This window comes from Haliotis rubra, unplaced genomic scaffold, assembly GCF_003918875.1.
Source record: "Haliotis rubra isolate DU_JTF1 unplaced genomic scaffold, ASM391887v1 Scf1049, whole genome shotgun sequence".
Taxonomy (NCBI): domain Eukaryota; kingdom Metazoa; phylum Mollusca; class Gastropoda; order Lepetellida; family Haliotidae; genus Haliotis; species Haliotis rubra.
Window position 1 is genome coordinate 127,594 of NW_025764947.1, and position 15,239 is coordinate 142,832.

The 15,239-nt window shown below is 46.1% G+C and overlaps 1 protein-coding gene across 1 annotated transcript in view; it reads right to left on the reverse strand.

Annotated features, from left to right (window-relative positions):
- LOC124275557 (U5 small nuclear ribonucleoprotein 200 kDa helicase-like) overlaps nucleotides 1-15,239 on the reverse strand; it is a 62,575-nt gene that overhangs the window by 27,479 nt on the left and 19,857 nt on the right. The window contains 12 exon segments of the mRNA XM_046711138.1: nucleotides 1,215-1,375; nucleotides 1,968-2,141; nucleotides 2,488-2,588; nucleotides 3,144-3,214; nucleotides 4,453-4,744; nucleotides 4,991-5,083; nucleotides 5,085-5,179; nucleotides 10,922-11,002; nucleotides 13,206-13,358; nucleotides 13,783-13,961; nucleotides 14,710-14,812; nucleotides 15,117-15,221. Of these exon segments, the coding sequence (XP_046567094.1) occupies nucleotides 1,215-1,375; nucleotides 1,968-2,141; nucleotides 2,488-2,588; nucleotides 3,144-3,214; nucleotides 4,453-4,744; nucleotides 4,991-5,083; nucleotides 5,085-5,179; nucleotides 10,922-11,002; nucleotides 13,206-13,358; nucleotides 13,783-13,961; nucleotides 14,710-14,812; nucleotides 15,117-15,221 (1,608 nt within the window).

Sequence of the window (15,239 nt, forward strand, 5' to 3'; positions counted from 1 at the left end):
TGTGAAGTGACAGTGATCTGTGTGGTCAGTACAGTGAGACCTCGGATATCCAGACACATTCGTTTGTACGTAAATTGTCCGGATAATTGAATTTCCGGATATCTGGATTTTGGGTTTTCATACACCTCAAGGAAAATCCAAAATGTTTATGATCATCAAGCGTTTATTGTACATGTATAGACATTCAAAAACAGCAACACAACATAAGAATCGTCTGGTGTGCTGACTAGGTTAGGTTAGTAGGTTAGTAGGTTGACTAGCCATTTGTGATCAATTGAAAGACCAACTGACTTGAATATCGACACACTGCACTTTTATTGCTTTGACTGAATAAACAACAGTTAGAACTCAATGGTTAACTCAGTGCCAGCTAGGCCTTCTAATCACCACCAATACCTTGATGATCATTAATCCGGATTAGCCGACCATGTCTCGTGTCAAAACACGTGGGACTCTTGCACTTCACTTCACACGGTTAGCGGTAGATCAAAGCTTCGTGCGGATAGGTGAGTCAATTTTGTGTTGATTTAGCCGGTTTGTTTGTAAAATGTAATGGAAATGGAAACCGAATATCCGTTATAGACAGTCACTTCTATAACGTAAGTGATTGGTTTTTTCTAAAAATTGACCGGAAGGCGAGGTTTCCGGATATCTGGGGTCCGTATATCCGAGGTCTCACTTTATATGAAGCCATAGTGGCCTGTGAGGTCATAGTTAACTGTGTAGTCATAGTTGTATGTGTGGTCAGCATATGAAGTCATAGTGGTCTGTGAGGTCATAGTTAACTGTGTAGTCATAGTTGTATGTGTGGTCAGCATATGAAGTAATAGTGGTCTGTGAGGTCATAGTTAACTGTGTAGTCATAGTAGTCCATAAAAATCATAGAAGTCCGTGAGGTTATAGTGGAGTGAGGTCATAATAGTTTGTGAAGTCATGGAAGTCTGTGAGGTCATTGTGTCTGTGCACTCAGTGCAGTTGGTGTGTCTTAGTGGTATCAAAGCAGAATTGTTCCAGGTTTAGCAACATAATGATCAGTGAGAGAGTTTGGTTTGACACCGCTTCTAACAGTTTGGTATCAGACTGTACTCCCCACGAGTTGAGGATCCTTAATTGCTACTTGTTGAAATCATGAAAGACATGTCAAATTTGATTGGAAGGTTTGTTTCAGCATCATGTTGTTCATCCCAGGTGAACACTGTTCAATGTGGACCCACCTGTTGTGCCAGAGCCTCCATGGGGGCCACGTACACACATCGGCCGTCAGGAGTCTGGGACAGCATCCTCAGGATGGCAAACTCCCCACAGATGGTCTTGCCACTGCCAGTAGGGGCTCCAATGAAGACATTGTCGTCACTGTTGTAGATGGAGTTGAACACTGGAGAAGAAGGAGATTGTAGCCAGAAAATGAAAACACCTCAACACTAGAGGCACTTGTGAACAATGTAAGTATTGACACAATCGCTCATAAAAAGGCATAAAGACATAAGAAATTTCTAAACGCTTTGGCAGTCAACTGAGTGGTTTCAGGATGCATTCAGAACCAGTGTTCCTGTTATAGCCTGAGGAGGTAAGGAGGATCACCAATGACCAATTCGGGCGTCCATTTTTGTATAAGCCGCTGTGGTCAAGTGGGCTAGATCGCAGGCAATTAGGTGCCTGACCCTAGGAATGTGCGCTCGAATCCCAGATGGGACATAAGTGCCAAAAGTACTAGATTAAGTTAGGCAGATTACTCACCAGAGACCTCTGTGAATCTCTCTAGTTTTGAACTGTTTGTTAAACCATTAGAATCTGTAATATGTTTTAGATGTTTTTCTGTAAAACGCATGTAACTTCTTATCATATCTATGAATATATATTTTGGGCCAATGGGAATAAAACCTATTATTGAATAAAACGTCTGTCTGTCTGTCTGTCTGAGTAATCTTGGGAACTCTTGAAGTCACAACTTTGAAGCCAGAAACTACCTTGTGTCTGTATGGGGTTGAAGAAGGGGAACTTGTCACTGTAGAGACTCTCAAACGCAGAGTTCCGGAGGGCGGAGACAGGGAGGGGCTGCAGGTCCAGCAGCTCGGTGGGGGGCGGGTACTTCTCAGGGAGGATCAGATGGCGGAATGACACCGGCAGCTGAGTCTCACACCCTGAAAAGGAGAAACTCATGCATATCTCAGGCTTGTCAGTACTCACATCATTAACAGTGTGGTTCTCAATGTTGAAACACAAAACAATCATAATACGTTGACAATCAATGTTTACCCATAATGGAGAGAATAACAGGTCTCAAGTTGTGTCTACGATGACTGATTACTTTACAACAGGCAACATAGGCCAACTTAAGGTCCCAAATTATCGATAACAACATCCAACAATTATAATCACAAATTTTCCTTCCATATCAGTCAAAGAAAAGCAATTCTAGTACTTTGGCAGTTCACTGATAACTGGTTGAAGACATGCGATATTAAAGGTGTTCCAAATATCACATACCTATCCACTTGTCTGACACAACCCTGATGAAGTACTGTGGGGGAAGAGGCTCAAACACTGGCACAAAGAACTTCACCACATGTTCATCTTGGGAAAACTTGCTGTAAACAGAAAGCACCTGATTACTTACATAGTTCTCTACATTGATGCTACAGCACTATGATAGGAAGGGACACCAAGCATGGGTTTCGCCCTGGCCAGCATGGGAAGTCAAGTCAAGCACTATGATAGGAAGGGACACCACGCATGGGTCTCGCCCTGACCAGCATGAGAAATCAAATCAAGCACTATGATAGGAAGGGACACCAAGCATGGGTCTCGCCCTGACCAGCATGGGAAGTCAAATCAAGTTTTAGCATGAGTAGTGAACACTTTAACCAAAGGCCTTTCTCAGTACAGCCTTTTTCGTTGTTTTGAATATTCCAACTATACAAGGGCTGTGTATGCAATCATATCTTGACCAGACAATCCAATGATTGATATTATGAAGACTGATTCATGCTGTCGAGATACAATGACACTCGATCAACCAAATCACAAAGTCTGACCACCTGGTCCAATTTGTCTTCTCATGTCCTGCAAAGGTTGCTGGTAACCTATTCTAACCAATAAATGTTGTTCCGACAAGACAGCAGAGACAATGACTTCACACTTACCTCTTCAGGAGGAAGTACTCGTGGTGCAGGATAACCTCGCTGTCTACATCCTCAATCAGGATCCAGAATGCCTGAAACCAGAATCATAACATCATTCACACATTGTAATCTAGCCTTGGATCTAGTTACATACATTGTCCCCTAGTCTTGCATCTAGTCACACACATTATACACTAACCTTGCACCTAGTTATACACACAGTATTCTTGCCTTGTACCTAGTTATACACACAGTACTCTAGCCTTGGACCTAGTTACACACACAGTACTCTAGCCTTGGACCTAGTTACACACATTGAAATCTAGCCTTGGACCTAGTTACACACACAGTACTCTAGCCTTGGACCTAGTTACACACTTTGTAATCTAGCCTTAGAACTAGTTACACACATTGTAATCTAGCCTTGGACCTAGTTACACACACAGTACTCTAGCCTTGGACCTAGTTACACACTTTGTAATCTAGCCTTAGAACTAGTTACACACATTGTAATCTAGCCTTGGACCTAGTTACACACACAGTACTCTAGCCTTGGACCTAGTTACACACATTGTAATCTAGCCTTGGACCTAGTTACACACATTGTACTATGGCCTTGTATGTAGTTACACACATTGTAATCTAGCCTTGTACCAAGATAGAAACATTGTACTCCAGCCTTGTATGTAGTTACACACATTGTACTCTAGCCTTGTATGTAGTTACACACATTGTACTCTAATCTTGGACCTAGTTACATATATTGGACTCTAGCCTTGGACCTAGTTCAAGTAGACCTTGTATACATTGTACTCTAGCCTTGTACCAAGATAGAAACATTGTACTCTAGCCTTGGATCTAGTTACACACATTGTACTATGGCCTTGTATGTAGTTACACACATTGTACTCTGACCTTGGATCTAGTTACACACATTGTACTCCAGCCTTGTAGGTAGTTACACACATTGTACTATGGCCTTGTAGGTAGTTACACACATTGTATTCTAGTCCTGTACCAAGTTACACAAAAAGTGATACACTCAAAAATGAAAAACATTCCACAGCAAGAGATAACACATGTCTGTTTGACAGAAGAGCCAAATGTGTTACTAATGATGAATCTTCTGTTACTGTTCTGAAAATAATGCTGTATAAACTATGACTTCACTCAGTGATATACTGAACATAGTGACGGTTTTACAAGTATACATGGTACACTATTTCCTCATTGAAAGAAACATACAATCTAAGTGGCCCTGGTTTGAGGCAAAATAGCATAGCAGGTGCATGGATGTGATGGATGTGGGTGGAGAGAGGCAGCTTCTCACCTCAGAGCCGCCGTGCAGTTTCTCCTCCCACTGGAAGTCTGGTGTGATGGTCAGCTCAATACGGAGGGTGGACCGCGTGATGGGCTGGATGTGGACGGACAAGTCCAGCTTGGGGAACTGGTGGATGTACTTGTGAATGGTCTTTCCCATCTTTGGCATACGGATGAGTTCAGCTATCTCATTGTGGTTCAGATCATACAGACGTTCGAAAGGGAAGTTCTTCTTCTCAATCTTCTTGATGGCCTCCTCTGGGATCTTGCGGAACTGACGAAGTGGAGACATTGACTGCCACCTTCAAGTACATAAATTAACCTTACTTTCACCATGGATTCAAATTACAAGCTACTCTATTGTCATGAACATTTAATCAGAATATGGCTACACTGCCTTGATGTTTCCCTACGTGTCAGTTTATGAAGTGATGGAAACAATCACAACAGACCTATAAGCCTGCCAGACTCATCAGCATAGATGAACGATACATTTACAGATTACTTAACACACTTAAATGACATGGTTTCTACTTGCATGTACTTACATCCTCTTGTCCACCATCTTGCAGAGAGCTAGGCACTTGTCAGCAAGCTGGGCCCAGCCTCTGTGAAGCACAATCTCAAAGATAGATCTGATCACGACCCGCCGACTGTGTGATGAACACCATGTCAGCCATCAGTGCTAGTCCCTCAAGCTTCAGCTGGGAGATGTAGGCCTGTAGCAGGACGTTCACCTGAAGACAGATCACAGGTGTAGTCAGTTCCATATCTCATCTCTGATTACCTGAACACAGCTGTAATCAGCTCCCTAACTCACCTCAAGCCAGATCTCAGTTCACCAGTTCCCTACATCTGATGAACTGTTGGTATTTTCTGGAAGTTCATCTCAACACAAACTATTTCCTCATTTAATCTTACCTGTCAGTAACATCTGTGACATATCTGTGATACACATAATGGTAACAGCTTGGTCTACCTGTGTTAATCTGTGAGATGATAAACATATCTGTGATGCACTTGATGGTAACAGATGGGTCTACCTGTGATACACCTGATGGTAACAGCTTGGTCTACCTGTGATACACCTGGTGGTAACAGATGGATCTACCTGTGATGCTCCTTATGGTAACAGATGGGTCTACCTGTGATGCTCCTTATTGTAACAGATGGGTATATCTGTGATACACCTGATGGTAACAGCTGGATCTACCTGTGGTGCACCTTATGGTAACAGATGGGTCTACCTGTGATGCTCCTTATGGTAACAGATGGGTCTACCTGTGATACACCTGATGGTGACAGCTGGGTCTACCTGTGATGCTCCTGATTGTAACAGCTGCGTCTACCTGTGATGCACCTGATGGTAACAGATGGGTCTACTTGTTATGCTCCTTATGGTTACAGCTGGGTCTACCTGTGATACACCTGATGGTAACAGATGGGTCTACCTGTGATGCTCCTTATGGTTACAGCTGGGTCTACCTGTGATGCTCCTTATGGTAACAGATGGGTCTACTTGTGATACACCTGATGGTAACAGATGGGTCTACCTGTGATGCTCCTTATGGTAACAGCTGGGTCTACTTGTGATACACCTGACGGTAACAGATGGGTCTACCTGTGATGCTCCTTATGGTAACAGATGGGTCTACTTGTGATACACCTGATGGTAACAGATGGGTCTACCTGTGATGCTCCTTATGGTAACAGATGGGTCTACTTGTGATGCTCCTTATGGTAACAGATGGGTCTACCTGTGATACACCTGATGGTAACAGATGGGTCTACTTGTGATGCTCCTTATGGTAACAGCTGGGTCTACCTGTGATACACCTGATGGTAACAGATGGGTCTACCTGTGATGCTCCTGATGGTAACAGATGGGTCTACCTGTGATGCTCCTTATGGTTACAGCTGGGTCTACTTGTGATACACCTGATGGTGATAGATGGGTCTACCTGTGATGCTCCTTATGGTAACAGATGGGTCTACCTGTGATACACCTGATGGTAACAGCTGGGTCTACCTGTGATGCTCCTTATGGTAACAGATGGGTCTACCTGTGATGCTCCTTATGGTAACAGATGGGTCTACTTGTGATGCTCCTTATGGTAACAGATGGGTCTACCTGTGATGCTCCTTATGGTTACAGCTGGGTCTACCTGTGATACACCTGATGGTAACAGGTTGGTCTACCTGTGATGCTCCTTATGGTAACAGATGGGTCTACCTGTGATGCTCCTTATGGTAACAGATGGGTCTACTTGTGATACACCTGATGGTAACAGATGGGTCTACTTGTGATGCTCCTTATGGTAACAGATGGGTCTACTTGTGATGCTCCTTATGGTAACAGATGGGTCTACTTGTGATACACCTGATGGTAACAGATGGGTCTACTTGTGATGCTCCTTATGGTAACAGATGGGTCTACTTGTGATACACCTGGTGGTAACAGATGGGTCTACCTGTGATGCTCCTTATGGTAACAGATGGGTCTACTTGTGATGCTCCTTATGGTTACAGCTGGGTCTACCTGTGATGCTCCTTATGGTGACAGCTGGGTCTACCTGTGATGCTCCTTATGGTTACAGCTGGGTCTACCTGTGATACACCTGATGGTAACAGCTGGGTCTACCTGTGATGCTCCTTATGGTAACAGCTGGGTCTACTTGTGATGCTCCTTATGGTAACAGATGGGTCTACCTGTGATACACCTGATGGTAACAGCTGGGTCTACCTGTGATGCTCCTTATGGTAACAGATGGGTCTACCTGTGATGCTCCTTATGGTAACAGATGGGTCTACTTGTGATGCTCCTTATGGTAACAGATGGGTCTACCTGTGATGCTCCTAATGGTTACAGCTGGGTCTACCTGTGATGCACCTGATGGTAACAGGTTGGTCTACCTGTGATGCTCCTTATGGTAACAGATGGGTCTACCTGTGATGCTCCTTATGGTAACAGATGGGTCTACTTGTGATGCTCCTTATGGTAACAGATGGGTCTACTTGTGATGCTCCTTATGGTAACAGATGGGTCTACTTGTGATGCTCCTTATGGTAACAGATGGGTCTACTTGTGATACACCTGATGGTAACAGATGGGTCTACTTGTGATGCTCCTTATGGTAACAGATGGGTCTACTTGTGATACACCTGGTGGTAACAGATGGGTCTACCTGTGATGCTCCTTATGGTAACAGATGGGTCTACTTGTGATACACCTGATGGTAACAGATGGGTCTACCTGTGATGCTCCTTATGGTAACAGCTGGGTCTACTTGTGATACACCTGACGGTAACAGATGGGTCTACCTGTGATGCTCCTTATGGTAACAGATGGGTCTACTTGTGATACACCTGATGGTAACAGATGGGTCTACCTGTGATGCTCCTTATGGTAACAGATGGGTCTACTTGTGATGCTCCTTATGGTAACAGATGGGTCTACTTGTGATACACCTGATGGTAACAGATGGGTCTACCTGTGATGCTCCTTATGGTAACAGATGGGTCTACCTGTGATGCTCCTGATGGTAACAGATGGGTCTACCTGTGATGCTCCTGATGGTAACAGATGGGTCTACCTGTGATGCTCCTTATGGTTACAGTTGGGTCTACTTGTGATACACCTGATGGTGACAGATGGGTCTACCTGTGATGCTCCTTATGGTAACAGATGGGTCTACCTGTGATACACCTGATGGTAACAGCTGGGTCTACCTGTGATGCTCCTTATGGTAACAGATGGGTCTACCTGTGATGCTCCTTATGGTAACAGATGGGTCTACTTGTGATGCTCCTTATGGTAACAGATGGGTCTACCTGTGATGCTCCTTATGGTTACAGCTGGGTCTACCTGTGATACACCTGATGGTAACAGGTTGGTCTACCTGTGATGCTCCTTATGGTAACAGATGGGTCTACCTGTGATGCTCCTTATGGTAACAGATGGGTCTACTTGTGATGCTCCTTATGGTAACAGATGGGTCTACTTGTGATGCTCCTTATGGTAACAGATGGGTCTACTTGTGATGCTCCTTATGGTAACAGATGGGTCTACTTGTGATACACCTGATGGTAACAGATGGGTCTACTTGTGATGCTCCTTATGGTAACAGATGGGTCTACTTGTGATACACCTGGTGGTAACAGATGGGTCTACCTGTGATGCTCCTTATGGTAACAGATGGGTCTACTTGTGATGCTCCTTATGGTAACAGATGGGTCTACCTGTGAAACACCTGATGGTAACAGATGGGTGTATTTGTGATGCTCCTTATGGTAACAGATAGTTCTACCTGTGATGCTCCTTATGGTAACAGATGGGTCCACCTGTGATACACCTGATGGTAACAGATGGGTCTACCTGTGATGCACCTGATGGTAACAGATGGGTCTACCTGTGATGCTCCTTATGGTTACAGCTGGGTCTACTTGTGATGCTCCTTATGGTAACAGATGGGTCTACTTGTGATACACCTGATGGTAACAGATGGGTCTACCTGTGATGCTCCTTATGGTAACAGATGGGTCTACTTGTGATGCTCCTTATGGTTACAGCTGGGTCTACCTGTGATGCTCCTTATGGTGACAGCTGGGTCTACCTGTGATGCTCCTTATGGTTACAGCTGGGTCTACCTGTGATACACCTGATGGTAACAGCTGGGTCTACCTGTGATGCTCCTTATGGTAACAGATGGGTCTACTTGTGATGCTCATTATGGTAACAGATGGGTCTACCTGTGATACACCTGATGGTAAGAGCTGGGTCTACCTGTGATGCTCCTTATGGTAACAGATGGGTCTACCTGTGATGCTCCTTATGGTAACAGATGGGTCTACTTGTGATGCTCCTTATGGTAACAGATGGGTCTACCTGTGATGCTCCTAATGGTTACAGCTGGGTCTACCTGTGATACACCTGATGGTAACAGGTTGGTCTACCTGTGATGCTCCTTATGGTAACAGATGGGTCTACCTGTGATGCTCCTTATGGTAACAGATGGGTCTACTTGTGATGCTCCTTATGGTAACAGATGGGTCTACTTGTGATGCTCCTTATGGTAACAGATGGGTCTACTTGTGATGCTCCTTATGGTAACAGATGGGTCTACTTGTGATACACCTGATGGTAACAGATGGGTCTACTTGTGATGCTCCTTATGGTAACAGATGGGTCTCCTTGTGATACACCTGTGGTAACAGATGGGTCTACCTGTGATGCTCCTTATGGTAACAGATGGGTCTACTTGTGATGCTCCTTATGGTAACAGATGGGTCTACCTGTTAAACACCTGATGGTAACAGATGGGTGTATTTGTGATGCTCCTTATGGTAACAGAAGGGTCTACCTGTGATGCTCCTTATGGTAACAGATGGGTCCACCTGTGATACAGCTGATGGTAACAGATGGGTCTACCTGTGATGCATCTGATGGTAACAGATGGGTCTACCTGTGATGCTCCTTATGGTTACAGCTGGGTCTACTTGTGATGCTCCTTATGGTAACAGATGGGTCTACTTGTGATACACCTGATGGTAACAGATGGGTCTACCTGTGATGCTCCTTATGGTAACAGATGGGTCTACTTGTGATGCTCCTTATGGTTACAGCTGGGTCTACCTGTGATGCTCCTTATGGTGACAGCTGGGTCTACCTGTGATGCTCCTTATGGTTACAGCTGGGTCTACCTGTGATACACCTGATGGTAACAGCTGGGTCTACCTGTGATGCTCCTTATGGTAACAGATGGGTCTACTTGTGATGCTCCTTATGGTAACAGATGGGTCTACCTGTGATACACCTGATGGTAACAGATGGGTCTACCTGTGATGCTCCTTATGGTTACAGATGGGTCTACCTGTGATACACCTGATGGTAACAGATGGGTCTACCTGTGATGCTCCTTATGGTAACAGATGGGTCTACCTGTGATGCTCCTAATGGTAACAGATGGGTCTACCTGTGATGCTCCTTATGGTAACAGATGGGTCTACTTGTGATACACCTGATGGTAACAGATGGGTCTACTTGTGATGCTCCTTATGGTAACAGATGGGTCTACTTGTGATGCTCCTTATGGTAACAGATGGGTCTACCTGTGATGCTCCTTATGGTAACAGATGGGTCTACTTGTGATGCACCTGATGGTAACAGATGGGTCTACCTGTGATGCACCTGATGGTAACAGATGGGTCTACTTGTGATGCTCCTTATGGTAACAGATGGGTCTACTTGTGATACACCTGATGGTAACAGATGGGTCTACCTGTGATGCTCCTTATGGTAACAGATGGGTCTACTTGTGATACACCTGATGGTAACAGATGGGTCTACCTGTGATGCACCTGATGGTAACAGATGGGTCTACTTGTGATACACCTGGTGGTAACAGATGGGTCTACCTGTGATGCTCCTTATGGTAACAGATGGGTCTACCTGAGTGCATCTGGCAGATGGCATGTCTTACCTTGGCACTGGGCTCCTCGATGCTCTCTTTGATGGGGATCGGGACTCTCTCCAGCAGCTTCAACAGCTCAAGCTTCTCCTCCTGAAAATGACAAATCCATGATACATTCAAGACATCCAAATGAATAAGACTATGTGTCAATGCTGCCTCTGGCAATATTCCAGTAACATCACAGCAAAGATCATCAAGCATGACTTCCACACAGTTGGAAGCTGTTATGCAGGATGAATACCACCCATTTCCCAATAACTGTGTACCACCACCCACTACCCCACGACTGTGTACCACCACCCTCTATCTAACAACTGTGCACCACCACCACTACCCCACAACTGTGCACCACCACCCACTACCCCACAACTGTGCACCACCACCCTCTACCCCACAACTGTGCACCACAACCCACTACCCCACAACTGTGTACCACCACCCACTACCCCACGACTGTGCACCACCACCACCCACTACCCCACAACTGTGCACCACCACCACCCACTACCCCACAACTGTGCACCACCACCCTCTACCCCACAACTGTGCACCACAACCCACTACCCCACAACTGTGCACCACCACCCTCTACCCCACGACTGTGCACCACCACCACCCACTACCCCACGACTGTGCACCACCACCACCCACTACCCCACAACTGTGCACCACCACCACCCCACAACTGTGTACCACCACCCTCTACCCCACAACTGTGTACCACCACCCTCTACCCCACAACTGTGTACCACTACCCACTACCCCACAACTGTGTACCACCACCCTCTACCCCACAACTGTGTACCACCACCCTCTACTCCCACAACTGTGCACCACCACCACCACCTCTCCCCACAACTGTGTACCACCACCACCCACTACTCCCACAACTGTGTACCACCACCCTCTACTCCCACAACTGTGTGTACCACCACCTCTACCCCACAACTGTGTCACCACCACCCACTACCCCCACAACTGTGCACCACCACTACACACACTGTGTGCCACCGCCCACTCCCACAACTGTGCACCACCACCTCTACCCCACAACTGTGCACCACCACCCACTACCCCACAACTGTGCACCACCACCACCCACCACTCCCACAACTGTGCACCACCACCACCCACTACCCCACAACTGTGCACCACCACCACCCACTACCCCACAACTGTGCACCACCACCCACTACCCCACAACTGTGTACCCACCACCCACTACTCCCACAACTGTGCCACCACAACCCACTACTACCCCCCACAACTGTGCACCACCACCTCTACTCCCACAACTGTGTACCACCACCACCCACTACCCCACAACTGTGCACCACCACCCCACTCACCCACAACTGTGCACCACCACCACCCACTACCCCACAACTGTGTACCACCACCCTCTACCCCACAACTGTGCACCACCACCCACTACCCCACAACTGTGCACCACCACCCTCTACCCCACAACTGTGTACCACCACCCACTACCCCACAACTGTGCACCACCACCCTCTACCCCACAACTGTGCACCACCATCCTCTACCCCACAACTGTGCACCACCACCCACTACCCCACAACTGTGCACCACCACCCTCTACCCCACAACTGTGTACCACCACTCTCTACCCACAACTGTGCAACCACCACCTCTACCCCACAACTGTGCACCACCACCCTTCTACCCCACAACTGTGTACCACCACCCACTACTCCCACAACTGTGCACCACCACCTCTACCCCACAACTGTGCACCACCATCCTCTACTCCCACAACTGTGCACCACCACCCACTACCCCACAACTGTGCACCACCACCCTCTACCCCACAACTGTGTACCACCACCCTCTACCCCACAACTGTGCACCACCACCACCCTCTACCCCACAACTGTGCACCACCACCCTCTACCCCACAACTTTGCACCACCACCCTCTACCCCACAACTGTGCACCACCACCCACTACCCCACAACTGTGTACCACCACCCACTACCCCACAACTGTGCACCACCACCACCCACTACCCCACAACTGTGCACCACCATCCTCTACCCCACAACTGTGCACCACCACCCACTACCCCACAACTGTGCACCACCACCCACTACCCCACGACTGTGCACCACCACCACCCACTACCCCACAACTGTGTACCACCACAACCCACTACCGTGCACAACCACCTACACACCTTTTCAGATGCACTCATATTGCAAGTCTTTAAATCAAATACTTTTGTGTTACAAATCGTTTACCGAGACTCGTGCTAATGAATTGGAGAACATACCTCTCGGACAGTGAGGTTCCTGAACTCTGAAGAGAGGGAGAACACCCTGAACAGCTCAATCTCACTCAGAGTGGGCTTCAACAGCTGGTTGTAAGTGGCGATGGTCTCATGTGTCAGGTAGTACTGACTGGCAATTCGCCCCAGTTCTGTCACCTGTAAACACAGACAGCGCAGAGTATAGCTGCAGTCTACAAACATCCTGAAAACTCTGAACCTGATTCGTGATGCCTATCAAGATGGTGATTCCACCCTATTGTCATTATGATTGAGATCAATATTTAAGTAAATGAAAACAATTCCTGCCCCTAATATAGCAACATAAACATCTAAAAACTCACAAAATCTAGTGTTTTTTACAACAGCAATGCAACTCTTTAGTAAACTAATACCAAGCTGGTAGGATGGTACACAACCTCAACAGTACTGCACACGATTCATACATGATTCAATGTTGTCCTACTACAACTTCCTGTCAGTATTTCATGACTCAGTCTATGTCACCAGTAATAGCTCTAACAGATGACTCCCTAATAACAGGGAACTAGCACCTAACAAGACATCTAACAGACTTATTCACCTGAAAGTTGCCCATTTTCTTCTCATACTTTACTATGTTGTGTCTGTCTAGCAGCGTGGCGGCAGTGTGGATGAGGTCTTTGCGACGTTGCTGCAGCAGTGGGTCTTCCTTCACCATGTCGTCTGAGATGCCATACAGCGGAGGGTTACGCAGCATACGGATGTACAGATACGTGTAACCTGGAATGTTGTCACATTTAGCACCAGAAGCCAGACATACCATGCTACAGATACGTCATGTGACTTTAACATTCTAGCGCCTCACAGGCAGCTTGGGTTATCTGGGGTAATAATCAGATTCTGATTACAGCCTCCCGTGAGCAACTAGTCATGCAGTGCTGTATTATGTCGTACTAGTAGCTGGAGGTGAGGAGATACCGCCAAACTTGTAGACACAGTGGTATTCTGTGATTATTCCTGTGATGCCACTGTTTAAATGACATGGTAGTGTTTACCCTTCCACATCACACCTCTACAGGTGTCCAAGCTTTTCACAAAATTCATTTCTGAAAGTGGGCCAACACCTATCTGAACAAGGGCAAACATGTTTTATGATTTTCAACAAGTTTTTGACCTCACTATTTGACCAATCCAGGGAACGGCAGTCACATGATCACAATTCCAAGGAAGCAATCAGCATAGATACCTCAGTATATTCCATGATTAATGCTGATTATTGTTTTTGCTCAAGATACAAGCCATATAGTATATGATTGACATGTTTGTTACTTAAGCCTTCTTCATATTGTATGTTTGTTTAAATCATATCTCGCACCAAGTCAAAAAGGTGCACCAATTCAACTTTATTTGCATGAAATTTGAATTTTCAATTAGTAAGAAGACATGACACAGCTGCATACTAAACACTCATACTAATCAATCTAGTCAATGGCCTTCATGTGTTATTCTCCGAACACTAAAGACTCACCGATCCAGTCGATGGCCTCCTTCATGTTTTGTACAGTGCCCAGAACCACCTCAGCATTCAGGTTGTCTGCCAGTTTACTCACAAACTGGCTCTCAATAGGAAGCTGCAACAAACACATTAGGGGATGTCTCAAGGGGTCTGAATGGCATTAAAACTTTAGAAAAAAATCACACTGAAATCTCTATTAATGGTTACTTTCTTTTCAGCTCCAGGTTGCGGCCATGGAGTTTAGAGAACACAGATACTGAGAGAATCTTTCTTAATGTGGGGGAAAGCCTGACTGTAAAGTTTCACCCTGTGAAGGCCCTGGGCAGTGGTCTTGATGTTAACAGATCATGGATTATAATTGGGTAAGACCTGAGATTCAAATCCACAATGGTTTGAGCTGCCTATATCTGCAATATTACCTGTTGGTTCATGAGGGACAGGTAGTACTGAAGCTCGCTGTGGTTGGTGATCATAATGCCTTCACCCTTCGTGTCATACTGAGGACGACCTGCTCGGCCCAACATCTGAAAGGAAATCAAAAC